Below are 17,465 nucleotides of genomic sequence, written 5' to 3' on the forward strand. Positions count from 1 at the left end.
AGTCTAGGGGTGAAATGCTTTGTATTAATTAGGCAATGAAAAAATGCTTTTTTTGTGCACCAAATTTATGAAACCCAACATTTTTACCAGCGCTTCCCTCATCAGAAGAATGTTCAAAGAGCACTTACTTTCCCAATGTATTTATATTTAAATTGCATGAATAAAATTAATCTGTTAAAGCAATGTGAGGGAATTCCCTGGCAGTCCAGTGGTTAGGACTCTGCACTTCCACTGCAGGGGGCCCAGGTTCGATCCCTGGCTGGGGAAATAAGATCCCACAGCTGTTCAGGTGGCCAAAAAAAAAGTAAATGCCATATGAAATTCTAAATGAAGATGTTTTTATGGGTTCATGGCAGTAGGTTATCAGGTGGGTGTTTTAAATGTGGGCTGCGTTAAAACTAAATCAATCTAAAAGTATTGGAACTGACTTCATATTTGATGATCTTAAGTACTAATGATTTTTTCGTGTTGTTTTATGTTGGTGTGATACTGTTTTTGTTACTTCTTTTTGAAAAGAGTCCTTTTTACAGACGTGTTCTAAAAATTTTATGATGAAATCATATGATGTATGGGATTTGCGTCTAAAAATTATGGGGGGAGGGTGATGTTGGAGTTACAGTTGAAACAAGATTGCCCATGAGTTGCTAAGTGGTGAGGTGCTGTATTTGTGGAGGTTTGTTATACTATTTTGTCTAGTTTTGTTTGAAATTCTCCATTATAAAAAAATTAGACAAATGTTTTTGCCACTTAGTGGCACAGTGTTTATCTATATGAATCACTGCCGTAAGACTACTGTTTCTATTTCCTTATTATGTATCTTCAAAAATATTTCTTAGAATAAGATCATTAATTTAAAAATATACCTATAAGTACTCGCAGTCTTATGTTCTCGCCTAAGATGATTCAGTTAAACTTGCCAATTCTGCAAGGGAAGGAAAGGAGTTGGGGAAAGGGCAAAGACAGTACCTGTGGAAAGTTCAGAACGTAGGCAAAATGCCCACTATATCTATTCTGACTCAAAATAAGATAAATTTGGTAGTGGAAAATGTAAAAATGAATCTCTAAACCGTGAGTCTGTGTAGTCTACAGCCTGAGTATTTACAGTTTGTAGATTATCTGAAAATAGTCTGCAGTAGGGGTTGGGGTGGGGAAGTGTGTTTAGTCACATTACATTACATAGCTCATAACGCTGTGGTGATTGACCTCAGTGGTTGTCGAATATTTTCCCTCCTGCATTTATGTGCTCAGAAGGCCAGTTGTTTGGCTGATCTTGAATAAAGAAATTGTTAATGGAAAAAAGGAATGATTTCATTGATGATATTGGGCTATTCTTCGTTTCATAACTTTCATTGACCTAGGTGATCTTGCCTTAATAAAACCTGTATTTGAAATTTTGATCATAAACACATTACATGATGTTTTACACCATTAAATAATTTGCTAGTTTTACTAAAAATGTTCTGTATAAGTAACTTTGACAATTTTGAAATACATAGGCACTGAACAAAACAGTAATTGTGGCACATTGAAGATTCATTAGAAATTTTAAAAATAAAGTAGTTCCAAAGTAGATTATCAGAAAATATAATTTAGATTATCCCCCTCTTCATAAATACATGCCAAATTTATACTACAAGATACATCTTGAGTTGGCTGAAATATATAACTTTAAAACAGAGTCAACGTAATTTTTTCTTTTCTAGGTACTAAGCGTCTTGTAGAAGGGGCTATTAATCCAGGAGAAACCTGTTTGATCATTGAAGATGTTGTCACCAGTGGATCTAGTGTTTTGGAAACTGTTGAGGCTCTTCAGAAGGAGGGCTTGAAGGTCACTGATGCCATAGTGCTGCTGGACAGAGAGCAAGGAGGAAAGGACAAGTTGCAGGCGCATGGGATTCGTCTCCACTCAGTGTGTACATTGTCCAAAATGCTGGAGATTCTTGAGCAACAGAAAAAAATTGATGCTGAGATGGTCGAGAGAGTGAAGAGATTTATTCAGGAGAATGTTTTTGTGGCAGCTAATCATAATGGTTCTCTCCCTTCTGTAAAGAAAGGACCCAAAGAACTAAGCTTTGGTGCACGTGCAGAGCTGCCCGGGATCCACCCAGTTGCATCAAAGCTTCTCAGACTTATGCAAAAGAAGGAGACCAATCTGTGCCTGTCTGCTGATATTTCAGAGTCCAGAGAGCTGTTGCAGCTAGCAGATGCTTTAGGACCCAGAATCTGCATGCTCAAGACTCATGTAGATATTTTGAATGATTTTACTCTGGATGTGATGAAGGAGTTAACCATTCTGGCCAAACGCCATGAGTTTCTAATATTTGAAGACCGGAAATTTGCAGATATAGGAAACACAGTAAAAAAGCAGTATGAAGGTAAGTATTATTCAGGAACCAACAAGAATCACAAATCCAGCTTAAACTGGCTGAAGAACAGAAGGAAATGTATTGGCTCACATGACAAAGTCCAGCTGTAGAAAAGCCTGTCAAGTGTGGTTGGCTCTAGGAGCTCAAGTGATGTCTTTTGGCCTTGCTTTCTCTCCAAGTCTCAGCTCTGCTTTCTTCTCTCTTGACTTCTTTCTCAGGTAGGCACACTCCTCAAACCAGTCGCTCAGACCTGGGGTATAGAATACCTTTATTAGCTCACCTGGGTAATATATCCTGCTCCTGGTGATGTGAGGCTATTTTTAAAAAATTTTTATTGCAGTATAGTTGCTTTACAATGTTGTGTTAGTTTCTATTGTACAGCAAAGTGAATCAGCTATACGTATACATATATCCACTCTTTTTTGGATTTCCTTCTCATTTAGGTCACCACAGAGCATTGAGTAGAGTTCACTGAGCTAAACAGTAGCTAAACAGTTCTCATTAGTTATCTATCATAGTATCAATAGTATATATATGTCAATCCCCATCTCCCACCCCACCCCACCCCCACCCCACAACTTGGTGTCCATATGTTTGTTCTCTACGTCTGTCTGTATTTCTGCTTTGGAAATAAGATCATCTATACCATTTTTCTAGATTCCACATATATACGTTAATATACAACATTTGTTTTTCTTTTTCTGACTTACATGACAGTCTCTAGGTCCATCCACGTCTCTACAAATGACCCAATTTCATTCCTTTTTATGGCTGAGTAATATTCCATTTATATATGTACCACATCTTCTTTATCCATTCCTCTGTTGATGGACATTTAGGTTGCTTCCATGTCCTGGCTGTTGTAAATAGTGCTGCAATGAACGTTGGGGTGCATGTGTCTTTTTGAATTATGGTTTTCTCTGGCTATATGCCCAGTAGTTGGATTGTGGGTCACATGGTAGTTCTAGTTTTAGTTTTTTAAGGAACCTCCATACTGTTCTCCATAGTGGCTGTATTAATTTACATTCCTACCAACAGTGCAAGAGGGTTCCCTTTCCTCCACACCCTCTCCAGCATTTATTGTTTGTAGATATTTTAATGATGGCCATTCTGACCTGTGTGAGGTGATACCTCATTGTAGTTTTGATTTGCATTTCTCTAATAATTAGTGATGTTGAGCATCTTCTCCTGTGTTTGTTGGCCATCTGTATGTCTTCTTTGGAGAAATGTCTATTAAGGTCTTCTGCCCGTTTTTTGATTGGGTTCTTTGTTTTTTGATATTGAGCTGCATGAGCTGTTTGTGTATTTTGGAGATTAATCCTTTGTCAGTTACTTTGTTTGCAAATATTTTCTCCCGTTCTGTGGGTTGTCTTTTTGTTTTGTTTATGGTTTCACTTGCTGTGCAAAAACTTTAGAGTTTAATTAGGTCCCATTTGTTTATTTTTGTTCTTATTTTCATTACTTTAGGAGGGAAGTCAAAAAAGATCTTGCTGCGATTTATGTCAGAGAGTGTTCTGCCTGTGTTTTCCTCTTAGAGTTTTATAGTGTCTGGCCTTACATTCAGGTCTTTAATCCATTTTGAGTTTATTTTTCTGTATGGTGTTAGGGAGTGTTCTAATTTCATTCTTTAAAATGTAGCTGTCAGGTTTTTCCAGCACCACGTATTGAAGAGGCTGTCATTTCTCCATTGCATATTCTTGCTTCCTTTGTCATAGATTAGGTGACCATAGGTGTGTGTTTATCTCTGGGCTTTCTATCCTGTTCCATTGATCTATATTTCTGTTTTTATGCCAGTACCATACTGTCTTGATTACTGTAGCTTTGTATTATAGACTGAAGTCAGGGAGCCTGATTCCTCCAGCTCTGTTTTTCTTTCTTAAGATTGCTTTAGCTATTCAGGGTCTTTTGTGTTTCCATACAAAATGCAAAATTTTCTGTTCTAGTTCTGTGAAAAATGCCATTGGTAATTTGATAGGGATTGCATCGAATATGTAGATTGCTTTGGGTAGTATAGTCATTTTCACAATATTGATTCTTCCAATCCAAGAACATGGTATATCTCTCCATCTGTTTTTGTTGTCTTTGATTTCTTTCATTAGTATCTTATAGTTTTTTGTACACAGGTCTTTTGACTCCTTAGGTTTATTCCTAGGTATTTTATTCTTTTTGTTGCAATGGTAAATGGGATTGTTTCCTTAATTTCTCTTTCTGATCTTTCGTTGTTAGTGTATAGGAATGCCAGAGATTTCTGTGTATTAATTTTGTATCCTGTGACTTTACTAAATTCATTGATTAGCTCTAGTAGTTTTCTGGTGGCATCTTTAGGATTTTCTATGTATAGTATCCTGTCATCTGCAAACATCTGCAAACAGTGAGTGTTTTATTTCTTCTTTTCCAATTTGGATTCCTTTTATTTCTTTTTCTTCTCTGATTGCCATAGCTAGGACTTCCAAAACTGTTGAATACTGGCAAGAGTGGACATCCTTGTCTTGTTCCTGATCTTAGAGGAAATGCTTTCAGTTTTTCACCATTGAGAATGATGTTTGCTGTGGGTTTGTCGTATATGGCCTCTATTATGTTGAGGTAGGTTCCCTCTATGCCCACTGTCTGGAGAGTTTTTATCATAAATGGGTGTTGAATTTTGTTGAAAGCTTTTTCTGCATCAACTGAGGTGATCATGTGGCTTTTATTCTTCAGTTTGTTAATATGGTGTATCCCATTGATTGATTTGCATATATTGAAGAATCCTTGCATCCCTGGGATAAATCCCACTTGATCATGGTGTATGATCCTTTTAATGTGTTGGATTCAGTTTGCTAGTATTTTGTTAAGGATTTTTGTGTCTGTGTTCATCAGTGATATTGGCCTGTGATTTTCTTTTGTTGTGATATCTTTGTCTGTTTTTGGTATCAGGGTGGTGGTGGCCTCGTGCAGTGAGTTTGGGAGTGTTCCTCCCTCTGCAGTTTTTTGGAAGAATTTGAGAAGGATCGGTGTTAGCTCTTCTCTAAATGTTTACTAGAATTCGCATGTGAAGCCATCTGGTCCTGAGCTTTTGTTTGTTGGAAGATTTTTATTCACAGTTTCAATTTCATTATTTGTGATTGGTGTGTTCGTATTTTCTATTTCTTCCTGGTTCAGTCTTGGAAGGTTGTACTTTTCTAAGAATTTGTCCATTCCAGGTTGTCCATTTTATTGCCATATAGTGGCTTGTGGTAGTCTCTTATGATCCTTTGTATTTCTGCAGTGTCAGTTATAACTTCTTTTTCATTTCTAATTTTTTTGACTTGAGTCTTCTCTCTTTATTTCTTGATGAGTCTGGCTAAAGGTTTATCAATTTTGTTTATCTTCTCAAAGTACCAGTTTTTAGTTTTATTGATCTCTGCTATTGGTTTCTTTGTTTCTATTTATTTCTGCTCTGATCTTTATGATTTCTTTCCGTCTACTAACTTTGTGGGGTTTTTGTTCTTCTTTCTCTAGTTGCTTTATGTATAAGGTTAGGTTGTTTGAGATTTTTCTTGAGGTAGGATTGTATTGCTGTAAACTTCCCTTTTAGAACTGCTTTTGTTGCATCCCATAGGTTTTGGGTCATCGTGTTTTCTTTGTCATTTGTTTCTAGGTATTTTTTGATTTCTTCAGTGATCTCTTGGTTATTTGGTAGCATATTACTTAGCCTCCATGTGTTTGTGTTTTACAGTTTGTTTCCTGTAATTGCTTTCTAATCTCATAGTGTTGTGGTTGGAAAGTTGCTTGATACGATTTCAATTTCTCAAATTTACTGAGGCTTGATTTCTGACCCAAGATGTGATCTGTCCTGGAGAATGTTCCTTGTGCACTTGAGAAGAAAGTATATTCCGCTGCTTTCGGATGGAATGTTCTGTAACTATCGATTAAGTGTATCTGGTCTAACGTGTCATTTAAGGCTTTTATTTCCTTATTAGTTTTCTGTCTGGATGATCTGTCCATTGGTGTAAGTGGGGTGTTAAATTCCCCCACTATTATTGTGTTACTGTCGATTTCCCCTTTCACGGCTGTGAGCATTTGCCTTATGTATTGAGGTGCTCCTGTGTTGGGTACATAAATATTTACGGTTGTTATGTCTTCGTCTTCTAGGGTTGATCCCTCGATCATTGTGAGGCTATTTATGTAAACTTCTTGAACCCCAAGGTATAGTTAGGGGTTATTTCCCTAAAGAAAATGGCCGTGCTTATGCCAGAAGAAAGGGACATGGGTTCTAGGCAGGCAAAAATGACAGATGTTGGCCCTGCAGAACACAGTGAGTTCTGAATATTCAAAGAATGAAAATTGCAGATATAGGAGACAAGGAAAAGGTAGTATAAAGTAAGATTTATTTTTAGCAGAAAAAGATCTGTTGATATGCATCCTTTTTAAAAAATTTTGTCAAATAGGAGCTCAAGGTAGAGCATACATTAGTTTTAAAAAGTGCTTAATTCTTTACCAATTCTTTACCCATTCTTCTATGCAACTTTCTGTTATATTGGGTATATCTCTTTTTTCACTTACCCTTACAACAGACATTTTATGTTATTTAACAGTTATAAGCATCTTTTGAGACAACAATTTTTCTTAAAGTAATACATACATATTCTTAAGCTATTTCTTTAGGAGAGATTTATCTGTAATGACTTTCTTCATGTGCTAAAGATATTGACTGTTGGGACTTCCCCGGTGGTCCAGTGGTTAAGACTCTGCGCTCCCAATGCATGGGGCCCAGGTTCAATCCCTGGTCAGGGAACTAGATCCCGCATGCTGCAACTAAGAGCCCACATGCCGCAAGTAAGACCCGGCACAGCCAAATCAATAAATAAATACTTTTAAAAAAAAAGATTGTTGAAAGAGTTATACAAACTTTCTATAAGTTTGCATATAGTTTTTTTTCAAAAATCTACTTGGGTTACTGTTGTCTGCTTTTAAAATGAATACAACTGTCTATTGAAATTTGAAGAGCTAAAGAGACCTAAGGAACAAGTAGATTTGAGAGATGGTAAAGTTTCTGAGAGATCCCTACAGAATGAAAATTTGTCATCTTCAGAGGAATTTCAGTTGATATCTTCCACTCAACAAACAACCTGTCTTCACTGGACCCTTTCCAGTTGCATAAATCTTGTTGGTAGTCACAAGCATCAGCCTGCAAGGAAAAACAGTCTTATCAGTTTTGCTAGTAAACTAAGTGTAGAACTTACAAGATTTTTTTCTCCTTGTGATTTCTCAACCAGCTAACCAGGTGGACAGATAAATTTTTCACAAGTAGGTCCACTGATAATCACTAAAATTCTTGAAGTGTTTCGCTATTACATTGACATGTTACTAGGAGATTATTTCCATATTGTAGTTGGTTGGTTGGGTAAAAGTTAAGGGATTTTGTTTGGAAATTGACAGATATCTTTTTTCCCCTTTTCATAGGTGGTGTCTTCAAAATAGCTTCTTGGGCAGATCTAGTAAACGCTCATGTGGTTCCAGGCTCAGGAGTTGTGAAAGGCCTGGGAGAAGTAGGCCTGCCCCTGCACCGGGCATGCTTACTCATTGCAGAAATGAGCTCTGCTGGCTCCTTGGCCACTGGGAGCTATACTGAAGCAGCGGTAAGTGACAGAGGAGAGAGATTGGGGCAACAGAAGGCCAGGGCTGTGACACTAGATGTTACAGGGGAAGAAAATACCTTAATTTGGGGTCTATGGAATTGCTGTCAAAAACAAAAAAATCACCTGCTGTTTGTGTGACAGTATATTAATATTAGTTGGCTAGAATATCCTGATGGTTAATAGCATTTTATATCTTGTAGTGTACACCAAAGAAATTTGAACTGTACTCTAAGAGAGAAGCATTGAAACATAGATATTGGGTCAAATAAACATATGTCTGTATTTACCTGGTCTTTAAGATAGAGGAGTTTTTTCCCTTTCACCATGAATTGAAATTGAATAGCTTTTTCCCAGATATGCAGTTTCTTGGAATCTCCCGAGTCACACACAGATGCACATTCTCATGACAGCAGCCCAGATGAAGCAGCTTACCTTTTCAGTCTTTGATATTGATTGGCATTGTATGGGAGAGCTCTTAACTAGAGTCCAGACACATTGTTTCCTTTAGTAGCTCCCCATTATTAAAAATGCTTATAACACCATACATACCAGCTCCAACCCCCTGCATGCCAGAAAAAAATGAGAGATGGATAATCATCTAGTTATAAAGCTCCTCTTTACATTCTCCTCTGGGCAAGGTTCATAGTTGGATAGTCACCTAGAAAGATGGATGGATTATCTTTGCAGATATTTTAAAGACTATTACTTTTTAAAGTAACAGGAATTTTTAATAAAATTTTAATTTTTACATGGGAATTTATGTTTCATATTTCAAAGCCTGTGGAACTGTGAAGAATTCATATGGCCCTAGGGCCAGGTTTTAACAGCACCCCTGAATTGACCATAAATGTCTATGATTTCCCAACTCTCATAGCAGAGGGTCCATGAGTCCAGTGCTAATATTTGGCATTCTGGATCTGGCTCAAGGACAATACATTGATTTTTGGTTGGTGGTAGTACTCAGTGGCAAGAATGGAACAGTCTGGGCCTCAGGGAAGAGCCAAATTAGAAAGTCAGGCAGACCTTCTAGGGAGGCTTCTATGAATGTGAGGTAATGGTAGATAAATTGTGGAGACAAGTTACTGGCAAATGTTAAAGAAGAGGGAAAGCTGTAGAGGTAAGATTTCTTTAGCTAGCTCTTAACAACATAGTGGTTTTTTATGTGGTGGCTGTCCTTGAATATCTATGTAGATAGGCAGTAAGTCAGTGTGGTTTTATACCATTATAAATGTATTCTAGAGTACTACTTACATCCTTTTTGGAAGTAGGTAGGTCCCCAAGCATTATTACAAGTAAGTAACGATGCAGCATCTAGATTTTAGATGCACATAATATAAGATTTTTAGTGTTTTCAGTGTTTGGTTATAGGAGAAGGGGACGGAAGGTGTTATTTCAGGGTGGTCTTAATGGAGCAAGTGTGTAGATTCATATCTAAGATTACCCGTTTTAGATGTAATTAGTTTAATATGAAATGAGGAAATGCATCTATGAAATAAAGTTTCTTACATTCTGTGTGGTTAAGTGCTTTCTTGTAATCTTTTATTACATTCCATTTAGGTGAGAATGGCTGAAGAGCATTCTGAATTTGTGGTTGGTTTTATTTCTGGCTCCCGAGTAAGCATGAAACCAGAATTTCTTCACTTGACTCCAGGAGTTCAGTTAGAAGCGGGAGGTAAGTCTATTCATTGGTAATGGTTTTTCCAAAATGCTTCTTTACCCAAGTCAGCAAGGACAAAATAAAACCTAGATATGCAAAATAGCTTGCAGTCTAATTTTAGGATGAAAATCTAGAAAGCTACTTTTTGTTGAAAAATGCCCAGAAACTGATAATTTTAATTGTTCCCAACTGATGTTCCAAATATGCTGCCAAAAAAGGTGTTCTGTGCTCAAGGAGGAATGCTCTAGGTTAAACAAAATCAGACATTTGTTTAGGACTTTGCAGAGCCTTTGATGTGCTAATGTTTATTGTGGCTCTTCAGTGTGGAGATACCTGGTTCTGTCATGTCATCCAAACTTACCTGAACACGTTAACACTTTTAGCAGTCTGAGAAATGCAGTTGCAGTGGCTAAAAGAAAAAGAGCAAACTTTCTCAATGATAGTCTCTAGTCAGTGCAGGAGTAATCTAGGTTATTAAATGTGCTTTTGGGGTTCAAAGTTGTTTTGTTTTTTTACTTTTAAAAAAGTAATATAGTAATTGAAATATAGTTGATTTACAATGTGTTCATTTCTGCTGTGCAGAAAAGTGATTAAGTTATACATATATATACATTTTTTAAGTATTCTTTTCCATTATGGTTTATCACAGAATACTAAATATAGTTCCCTGTGATATACAGTAGGCCCTTGTTGTTTATCCACTCTGTATATAATAGATTGCATCTGCTAACCCCAAACTCCCACTCCATCCCTTTCCCACCCCACCTCCCACTTGGCAACCACAAGTCTGTTCTCTGTGTCAGTGAGTCTGTTTCTGTTTTGTGGATATGTTCATTTGTGTCATATTTTAGATTCCACGTATAAGTGGTATCACAGGGTATTTGTCGTTCTCTTTCTGACTTACTACACATAGTATGATAATGCCTAGGCCTATCCATGGTGCTGCAGATGGCATTTTGTTTTCTTATGGCTGAGTAGTATTCGTGTGTGTGTGTGTGTGTGTGTGTGTGTGTGTGTGTGTGTGTGTGTGACTTCTTCTTTATCCATTCATCTGTTGATGGACATTAAGGTTGTTTCCATGTCTTGGCTATTGTGAACAGTGCCTCTATGAACACAGGGGTGCATGTATCTTTTTGAACTATAGCTTTGTCCAGATAGGAGTGGGATTGCTGGATCATATGGCAACTAACTCTATTTTTAGTTTTCTGAGGAACCTCCTTACTATTCTCCATAATGGCTGGCCCAGTGTACATTCTCACCAACAGTGTAGTTAGGTTCCCTTTTGTCCACACCCTCTCCAGCATTGTTATTTATAGACTTCTTAATGATGGCTATTCTGACATGTGTGAGGTGGTACCTCATTGTAGGTTTGATTTGCATTTCTCTAATAATTAGTGATATTGAACGTCTTTTTATGTGCCTGTTGGCCATATGTATGTCTTCTTTGGAGAAATGTCTATTTAGGTCTCCTGACCATTTTTTAAAAATTAATTAATTTATTTATTTATGGCTGTGTTGGGTCTTCGTTTCTGCGTGAGGGCCTTCTCCAGCCGTGGCAAGCGGGGGCCACTCTTCATCGCGGTGTGCAGGCCTCTCACTATCGCAGCCTCTCATTGCGGAGCACAGGTTCCAGAAGCGCAGGCTCAGTAATTGTGGCTCACGGGCCCAGTTGCTCCGCGGCATGTGGGATCTTCCCAGACCAGGGCTCAAACCTGTGTCCCCTGCATTGGCAGGCAGATTCTCAACCACTGCCCCACCAGGGAAGCCCCCTCCTGCCCATTTTTTGATTGGGTTGGTTTTTTTTATTGTTGTTGAGTTGCATGAGCTGTTTGTATATTTTCTGAAATCAAGCCCTTATCAGTCACATTGTTTGCAAATATTTTCTCCCATTCTGTAGTTTGTCTTTTCGTTTTGTTTATGGTCTCCTTTGCTGTGCAAAAGCTTGTAAGTTTGATTAGGTCCCATTTGTTTATTTTTGCTTTTATTCTATTGCCTTGGGACTGACCTAAGAAAACATTAGTATGGTTTATGTCAGAGAATGTTTTGCCTATGTTCTCTTCTAGGAGTTTTACGGTGTCATGTCATATATTTAAGTCTTTAAGCCATATTGAGTTTATTTTTGTGCATGGTGTGAGGGTATGTTCTAACTTCATTGATTTACATGTGGCTGTCCAGCATTCTCAACACCACTTGCTGCAGAGATTGTCTTTTCTCCATTGTATATTCTCGTCTCCTTTGTCAAGATTGACCATAGGTATGTAGGTTTATTTCTGGGCACTCTATTTCTGTTCCATTGATACATGTCTGTTTTCATGCCAGTTCCACACTGTTTTGATTACTGTAGCTTTGTAGTATTGTCGGAAGTCTGGGAGGTTTATGCCTCCTGCTTTGTTCTTTTTCCTCAGGATTGCTTTGGCAATTCTGGGTCTTTTTTGGTTCCATATAAGTTTTAGGATTACTTGTTCTAGTTCTGTGAAAAATGTCATGGGTAATTTGATAGGGATCACATTAAATCTGTAGATTGCTTTGGGTAGTGTGTCCATTTTAATGATATTCTTCTAATCCAAGAGCCTGGGATATCTTTCCATTTCTTTAAATCATCTTCAATTTCCTTTATTAATTTTTATAGTTCTCAGCATATAAATCTTTCACCTCCTTGGTCAGCTTTATTCCTAAGGGTTTTTTTTTTTTTGGTATGATTTTAAAAGGTATTGTTTTTTTACATTCCCTTTCTGATATTGTGTTGTTAGTGTAAAGAAATGCAACCCATTTCTGTATGTTAATCTTGTATCCTGCTACCTTGCTGAATTTATCAGTTCTTTAGGGTTTTCTATATATAGTATCATGTCATCTGCATAGAATGACAGTTTTATGTCTTCCCTTACAATTTGGATACCTTTTGTTTCTTTTTCTTGTCTGAATTCCAATACTATGTTGAATAGAAGTCATGAGAGTAGGCAACCTTGTTCCAGATTTTAGCAGGAAGGATTTCAGCTTTTCACTGTTGAGTATTATATTGGCTGTGGGTTTGTCATAAATAGCTTTTATTATGTTATGTTACCCACCTTGGTAAGAGTTTTTATCATGAATGGATGTTGAATTTTATCAAATGCTTCTTCTGTATCTATTTAGATGACGTGATTTTTGTCTTTTCTTTGTTAATGGGATGTATCACATTAATTGATTTGCATTTGTTGAACCATACTTGTGATCCTGGGGTGAATCCAACTTCGTTGTGGTGCATGATCTTTTTTATGTGTTGTTGGATTTGGGTTGCTAATATTTTGCTAATATTTTATTTGGTTTTGCTAGTAGTTTTTTGCATCTGTATTCATCAAAGATGTTGGCCTGTAATTCTTTTTCTGGTGGTATATTTGTCTGGTTTTGGTATCAGGGTGATGGTGGCTTCATAGAATGTCTTTGAGAGTGTTCCCTCCTTTTCAATCTTTTGGAAGATTTTGAGAAGGATTGGTATAAGTTCTTCTTTATATGTTTGATAGAATTTGCCTGTGAAGCCACCTGGTCCTGAACTTTTGTTTGTAAGGAGTTGTTTGTTTTTGTTTTTTTCATAGATTCTATTTCACTTCTAGTGATTGGTCTGTTCAGATTATTTATTTCTTCTTGATTCAGTTTTGGTGGGCTGTATGTTTCTAGAAAAACTTGTCCATTTCTTCTAGGTTGGCAAATTTGTTGGCATGTACTTGTTCATAATATTCTCTTACAGTGTTTTGTATTTCTGCAGTATTGTTTATTTCTCCTTTTTTCTTATTTTGTTTATTTAGGTTCTCTCTCTTTTCTTCTTGATGAGCCTGGCCAAAGGTTTGTCAATTTTGTTTACACTGTCAAAGAACAAGCTCTTAGTTTTATTGATTTTATCTGTTTTTTTTTAATCTTTATTTTACATTTTTTTGTCTCTGATGTTTATTATTTCCTTCCTTTTGCTGACTTCAGGTTTTGTTTGTTCTTTTTCTAATTCTTTTAGGTGGTAGATTAGGTTGCTTGAGATTTTTCTAGTTTTTTGAGGAAGGCTTGTATCGCTATGAAGTTCCCTCTAACAACTGCTTTTGTGGCATCCCACAGATAATGTACGGTTGTGTTTTCATTGTCATCTGTCTCAAGATATTTTTTAAATTTCCTCTTTGATTTCATCATTGACCCTTTGGTTTTTTAGTAGCATGTTGTTTAGACTCCATGTAATTGTTTTCTTTTTCTATGGTTGATTTCTAGTTTCATGCTGTTGTGGTCAGGAAAGATGCCTGAAATAATTTCTGTCCTCTTAAATTTGTTGAGGCTTGCTTTGTGCTCTAGTATGTGGTCAATCCTAGAGAATGTTCCATGTGCACTTGAAAAGAATGTGTATTCTGGGTTTTTTGCATGTAAGGTTCTAAGAATATCAATTAAGTCTAACTGTTCTGTTGTATCATTTAGGATCTCTGATGCCTTATTGATTTTCTGTCTAGGAAGATATGTCCATTGATGTGAGTGGGGTGTTAAGGTCTCCTACTATTATGGTATTCCAGTCAGTTTCTCCCTTTATGTATGTTAATATTTGTTTTATGTATTTAGGCACTCCTATATTAGGTACATATATGTTGACGAGAGTAATATCCTCTTCTTGTATTGATCCTTTTATCATTATATAGTGTCCTTCTTTATCTTTTTTTATGGCCTTTGTTTTAAAGTCTGTTTTGTCTGATACAAGTATTGCGACCCCTGCTTATCATTTCCGTTTGCATGAAATCTTTTTCCACCCCCTCACTTTCAATCTGTGTGTCCTTTGCCCTAAAGTGGGTCTCTTACAGGCAGCATATTGTAGGCTTTTGTTTTTTTATCCAGTCTGCCACTCTGTGTCTTTTGAATGGGGCATTTAGTCCATTGATGTTTAAGGTAATTCTTGATAGATGTGTATTTATTGCCATTTTAAATCTTTTTTTCCAGTTAATTCTGTATTTCCTCTTCTTCCCCTTTTCTTTTTGTTTTTCCTTTTGTGGTTTGATTTCCTTTTATTTTATGCTTGTGTTCTCTTCTTTTTGGTTTTTGTGAATCTATTGTGTTTTTGACTTGTGGCTACCCTGTTTTTCAAGTATGTTAACCCCTTCATATATCTACATGCTTTAGACTGGTAGTCATATAGGCTCAAATACATTCTAAAAAAAGAAGAATCTACATTTTCGTAACTCTCCTCAACATTTTATGATTTTGATGTCCTCTTTTACATCTTCATGTTTATCCTTTTGCTGTTCACTGTGGTCATCATCACTTTCACACACAAAAAATTTATTTTTTTCCTTTTTAATCTATATAGTGGCTTATGTAAGTGATTTACTTTTTGGTTGTAATTTTCTCTTTGATATAGCTTCTTGTTTTTCTATTTAGAGAAGAAGACCTTTCAATATTTCTTTTATGATAGGTTTAGTATTGCTGTATTTTTAGTTTTTGCTTGTCTAAGAAATTCTCTCTCTCCTTCTATTCTAAATGATTGATTGATTGAATATATTTTGCCACTCCCTTCTGGCCTGCAACGTTTCTGTAGAGAAATCAGCTGATAGCCTTATGGGGGTTTCCTTGTAATGAATTGTTTTTCTCTTGCTGCCTTTAGAACCCTCTCTTTAACTTTTGCCATTTTAATTATAATATGTCTTGGTGTAGGTCTGTTTGTTTGGGTTCATCTTGTTGGAACCCTCTGTGCTTCCTGTACCTGGATGTGTTTCCTTCTTTAGGTTTGGGAAGTTTTCAGACATAATTTCTTCAAATACATTTTTGATCCCTTTTCCTGCCGGTGAGGGGGCTCCCTGGGGTACGGGAGTCTTTCCTCCTTCACAGCTCCCTCCCAGGGGTACAGGTCCTGTCCAGATTCCTTTCTATTTTTTTTTTCTTTTGTCCTACCTGGTTATGTGGAGATTCTTTCTGTCCTTTCAGAAGTCTGAGGTCTTCTGCCAGCATTCAGTAGGATTCTGTGAGAACTGTTCCACATATAGATGTATTTTTTAATGTATTTGTGAGAGGAGGTGAGCTTCTCGTTCTTCTTCTCTGCCATCTTGATTGCTCTGCTTTGGGTTTTTTTTTTTTTTTTTTGTGAATTTATTTATTTTTGGCTGTGTTGGGGCTTCGTTTCTGTGCGAGGGCTTTCTCCAGTTGCGGCAAGTGGGGGCTGCTCTTCATCGCGGTGCACGGGCCCACTATTGTGGCCTCTCGTTGCGGAGCACAGGCTCCAGACGCACAGGCTCAGTAGTTGTGGCTCACGGGCCCAGTCGCTCTGCGGCATGTGGGATCCTCCCAGACCAGGGCTCGAACCCGACGTGTCCCCTGCATCAGCAGGCAGACTCTCAACCACTGCGCCACCAGGTAAAGCCCTCTGCTTTGGTTTTGAATGGGGAAAAAATGGTGACCTGGAAACATTTTTCCTGAATTGGTTATTGTACAAGAAATCTTGCTTATCACAGGAATGGGAGTTTATTCTATCCCCCTTTCCTTAAGTTTGGAACTGTGAACATCTGGTTCTCAGCAAAACAACTCTGCTTCATAGAGTATGGAGAATGTTTGTTTTGTGTATGTGCTGCTGTGGTACGTTTCCATGTCTAGAGTTACCTTTTTACAACTCCATAGTGTATCCTAGTTACACTTGGGCTGGAATATGTTTAATCATTCCCCTGTTGCATTTGGACTTTTTACAAACTAAACATCCTTGTATATATTTTTGCATGTGTAGAGTTTTGGAATACTCTCCCACTAGGCTACAAACTCCTTGAGGATGAGAGCTCTTTCTGAAGAATGCATATCCTCTAGCACAGTACCCCTGTGCACCATAAAGGTTCTGTAAATACTTATACAGATGTTGAAGGGATGGATAATATGCTGTATAGGAGCAGATGTAAGAGTTGGTGTTTCTGTGAGTGGAATGATAACACTGAGAACATAATGACTGAGACTATAGATTTGGTAAACCTTGTTTTTCTTAAAACCCTGAAATACTAGAACTGTTGGATATCTATCAACCTTGAAGGAGCTATAACCACACTTATAAAGAAAGATACTACCTTTTTGGGGTTTTGATTTTTAAACAAAAAACATTATAGAAGGTTAACCAAAGAAAAGTAGATGTTCCCCTGGGGTTAGGGAGGAGTGGAGGTCGCTGTTCCATTGCTCAAGTTTCACATTACAGGTTTTATATACTACAGAGTAGGCCTCAATGACTTGCCTATCTAAGGCTTTATGATAGTTGCCTTAGTATTCTACAATTTTTAAACTCTACATTTGTGGTAAACATTATCTGAATCAGGTAGATTTGTATTCCTAGCCCTTCCAGTATCTTTGGGCAAGTCACTTCCCTTCTTTAGGTCTCGTTTTCTTGATCTGTAAAATGTGGGTAGTAACACTGTTGAACCTCATAGGGTTGCTGAGAGGCTTAATGAGCTAATGTATGTAAAGCAACTTAGCACAGTGTCTTGGGACAGAGTAAGCACTCTTTGCTTGGCAACTGTTAATGTTCATTGGAAGCCTCCACAATCTTTGACTAGATAAGTACAGTTAGGATCTAGGCTTTTAGGGATTTTTAAAGCATCTTGGATTTGAAAGATAATAATAAGCCATTTATAGGAGGCTTCTGGAACAGCAGAATTTAAAAAGGAAAAAGTGGGGTTCTGGTTCAAGATGGCAACGTAGGAAGATCCTGAACTGACCTCCTCCCACAGACAAACTGAGCCTATAGCTATGTGTGGAACAATTTCCTTGGAAAGCCTGGCTGAGCACGGACTACACATCAGGCAAACGAGAAGAAAACCACATTGAAGTGGGTAGGAGAGGCTGGGATGCAACCTCACTGCTCACCCCACCCCTGGTATGAAG

The 17,465-nt window shown here is 37.4% G+C and overlaps 1 protein-coding gene across 1 annotated transcript in view; it reads left to right on the forward strand.

Annotated features, from left to right (window-relative positions):
• Window positions 1–17,465, forward strand: part of UMPS (uridine monophosphate synthetase) — a 47,171-nt gene that overhangs the window by 17,715 nt on the left and 11,991 nt on the right. Inside the window, exons 3-5 of the mRNA XM_082839117.1 lie at window positions 1,704–2,375; window positions 7,788–7,963; window positions 9,521–9,635. Of these exons, the coding sequence (XP_082695243.1) occupies window positions 1,704–2,375; window positions 7,788–7,963; window positions 9,521–9,635 (963 nt within the window). The remainder of the gene's footprint in view (window positions 1–1,703; window positions 2,376–7,787; window positions 7,964–9,520; window positions 9,636–17,465) is intronic.

The sequence above is a fragment of the Leucopleurus acutus genome, assembly GCF_964270905.1.
Source record: "Leucopleurus acutus genome assembly, chromosome: 5".
Taxonomy (NCBI): Eukaryota; Metazoa; Chordata; class Mammalia; order Artiodactyla; family Delphinidae; genus Leucopleurus; species Leucopleurus acutus.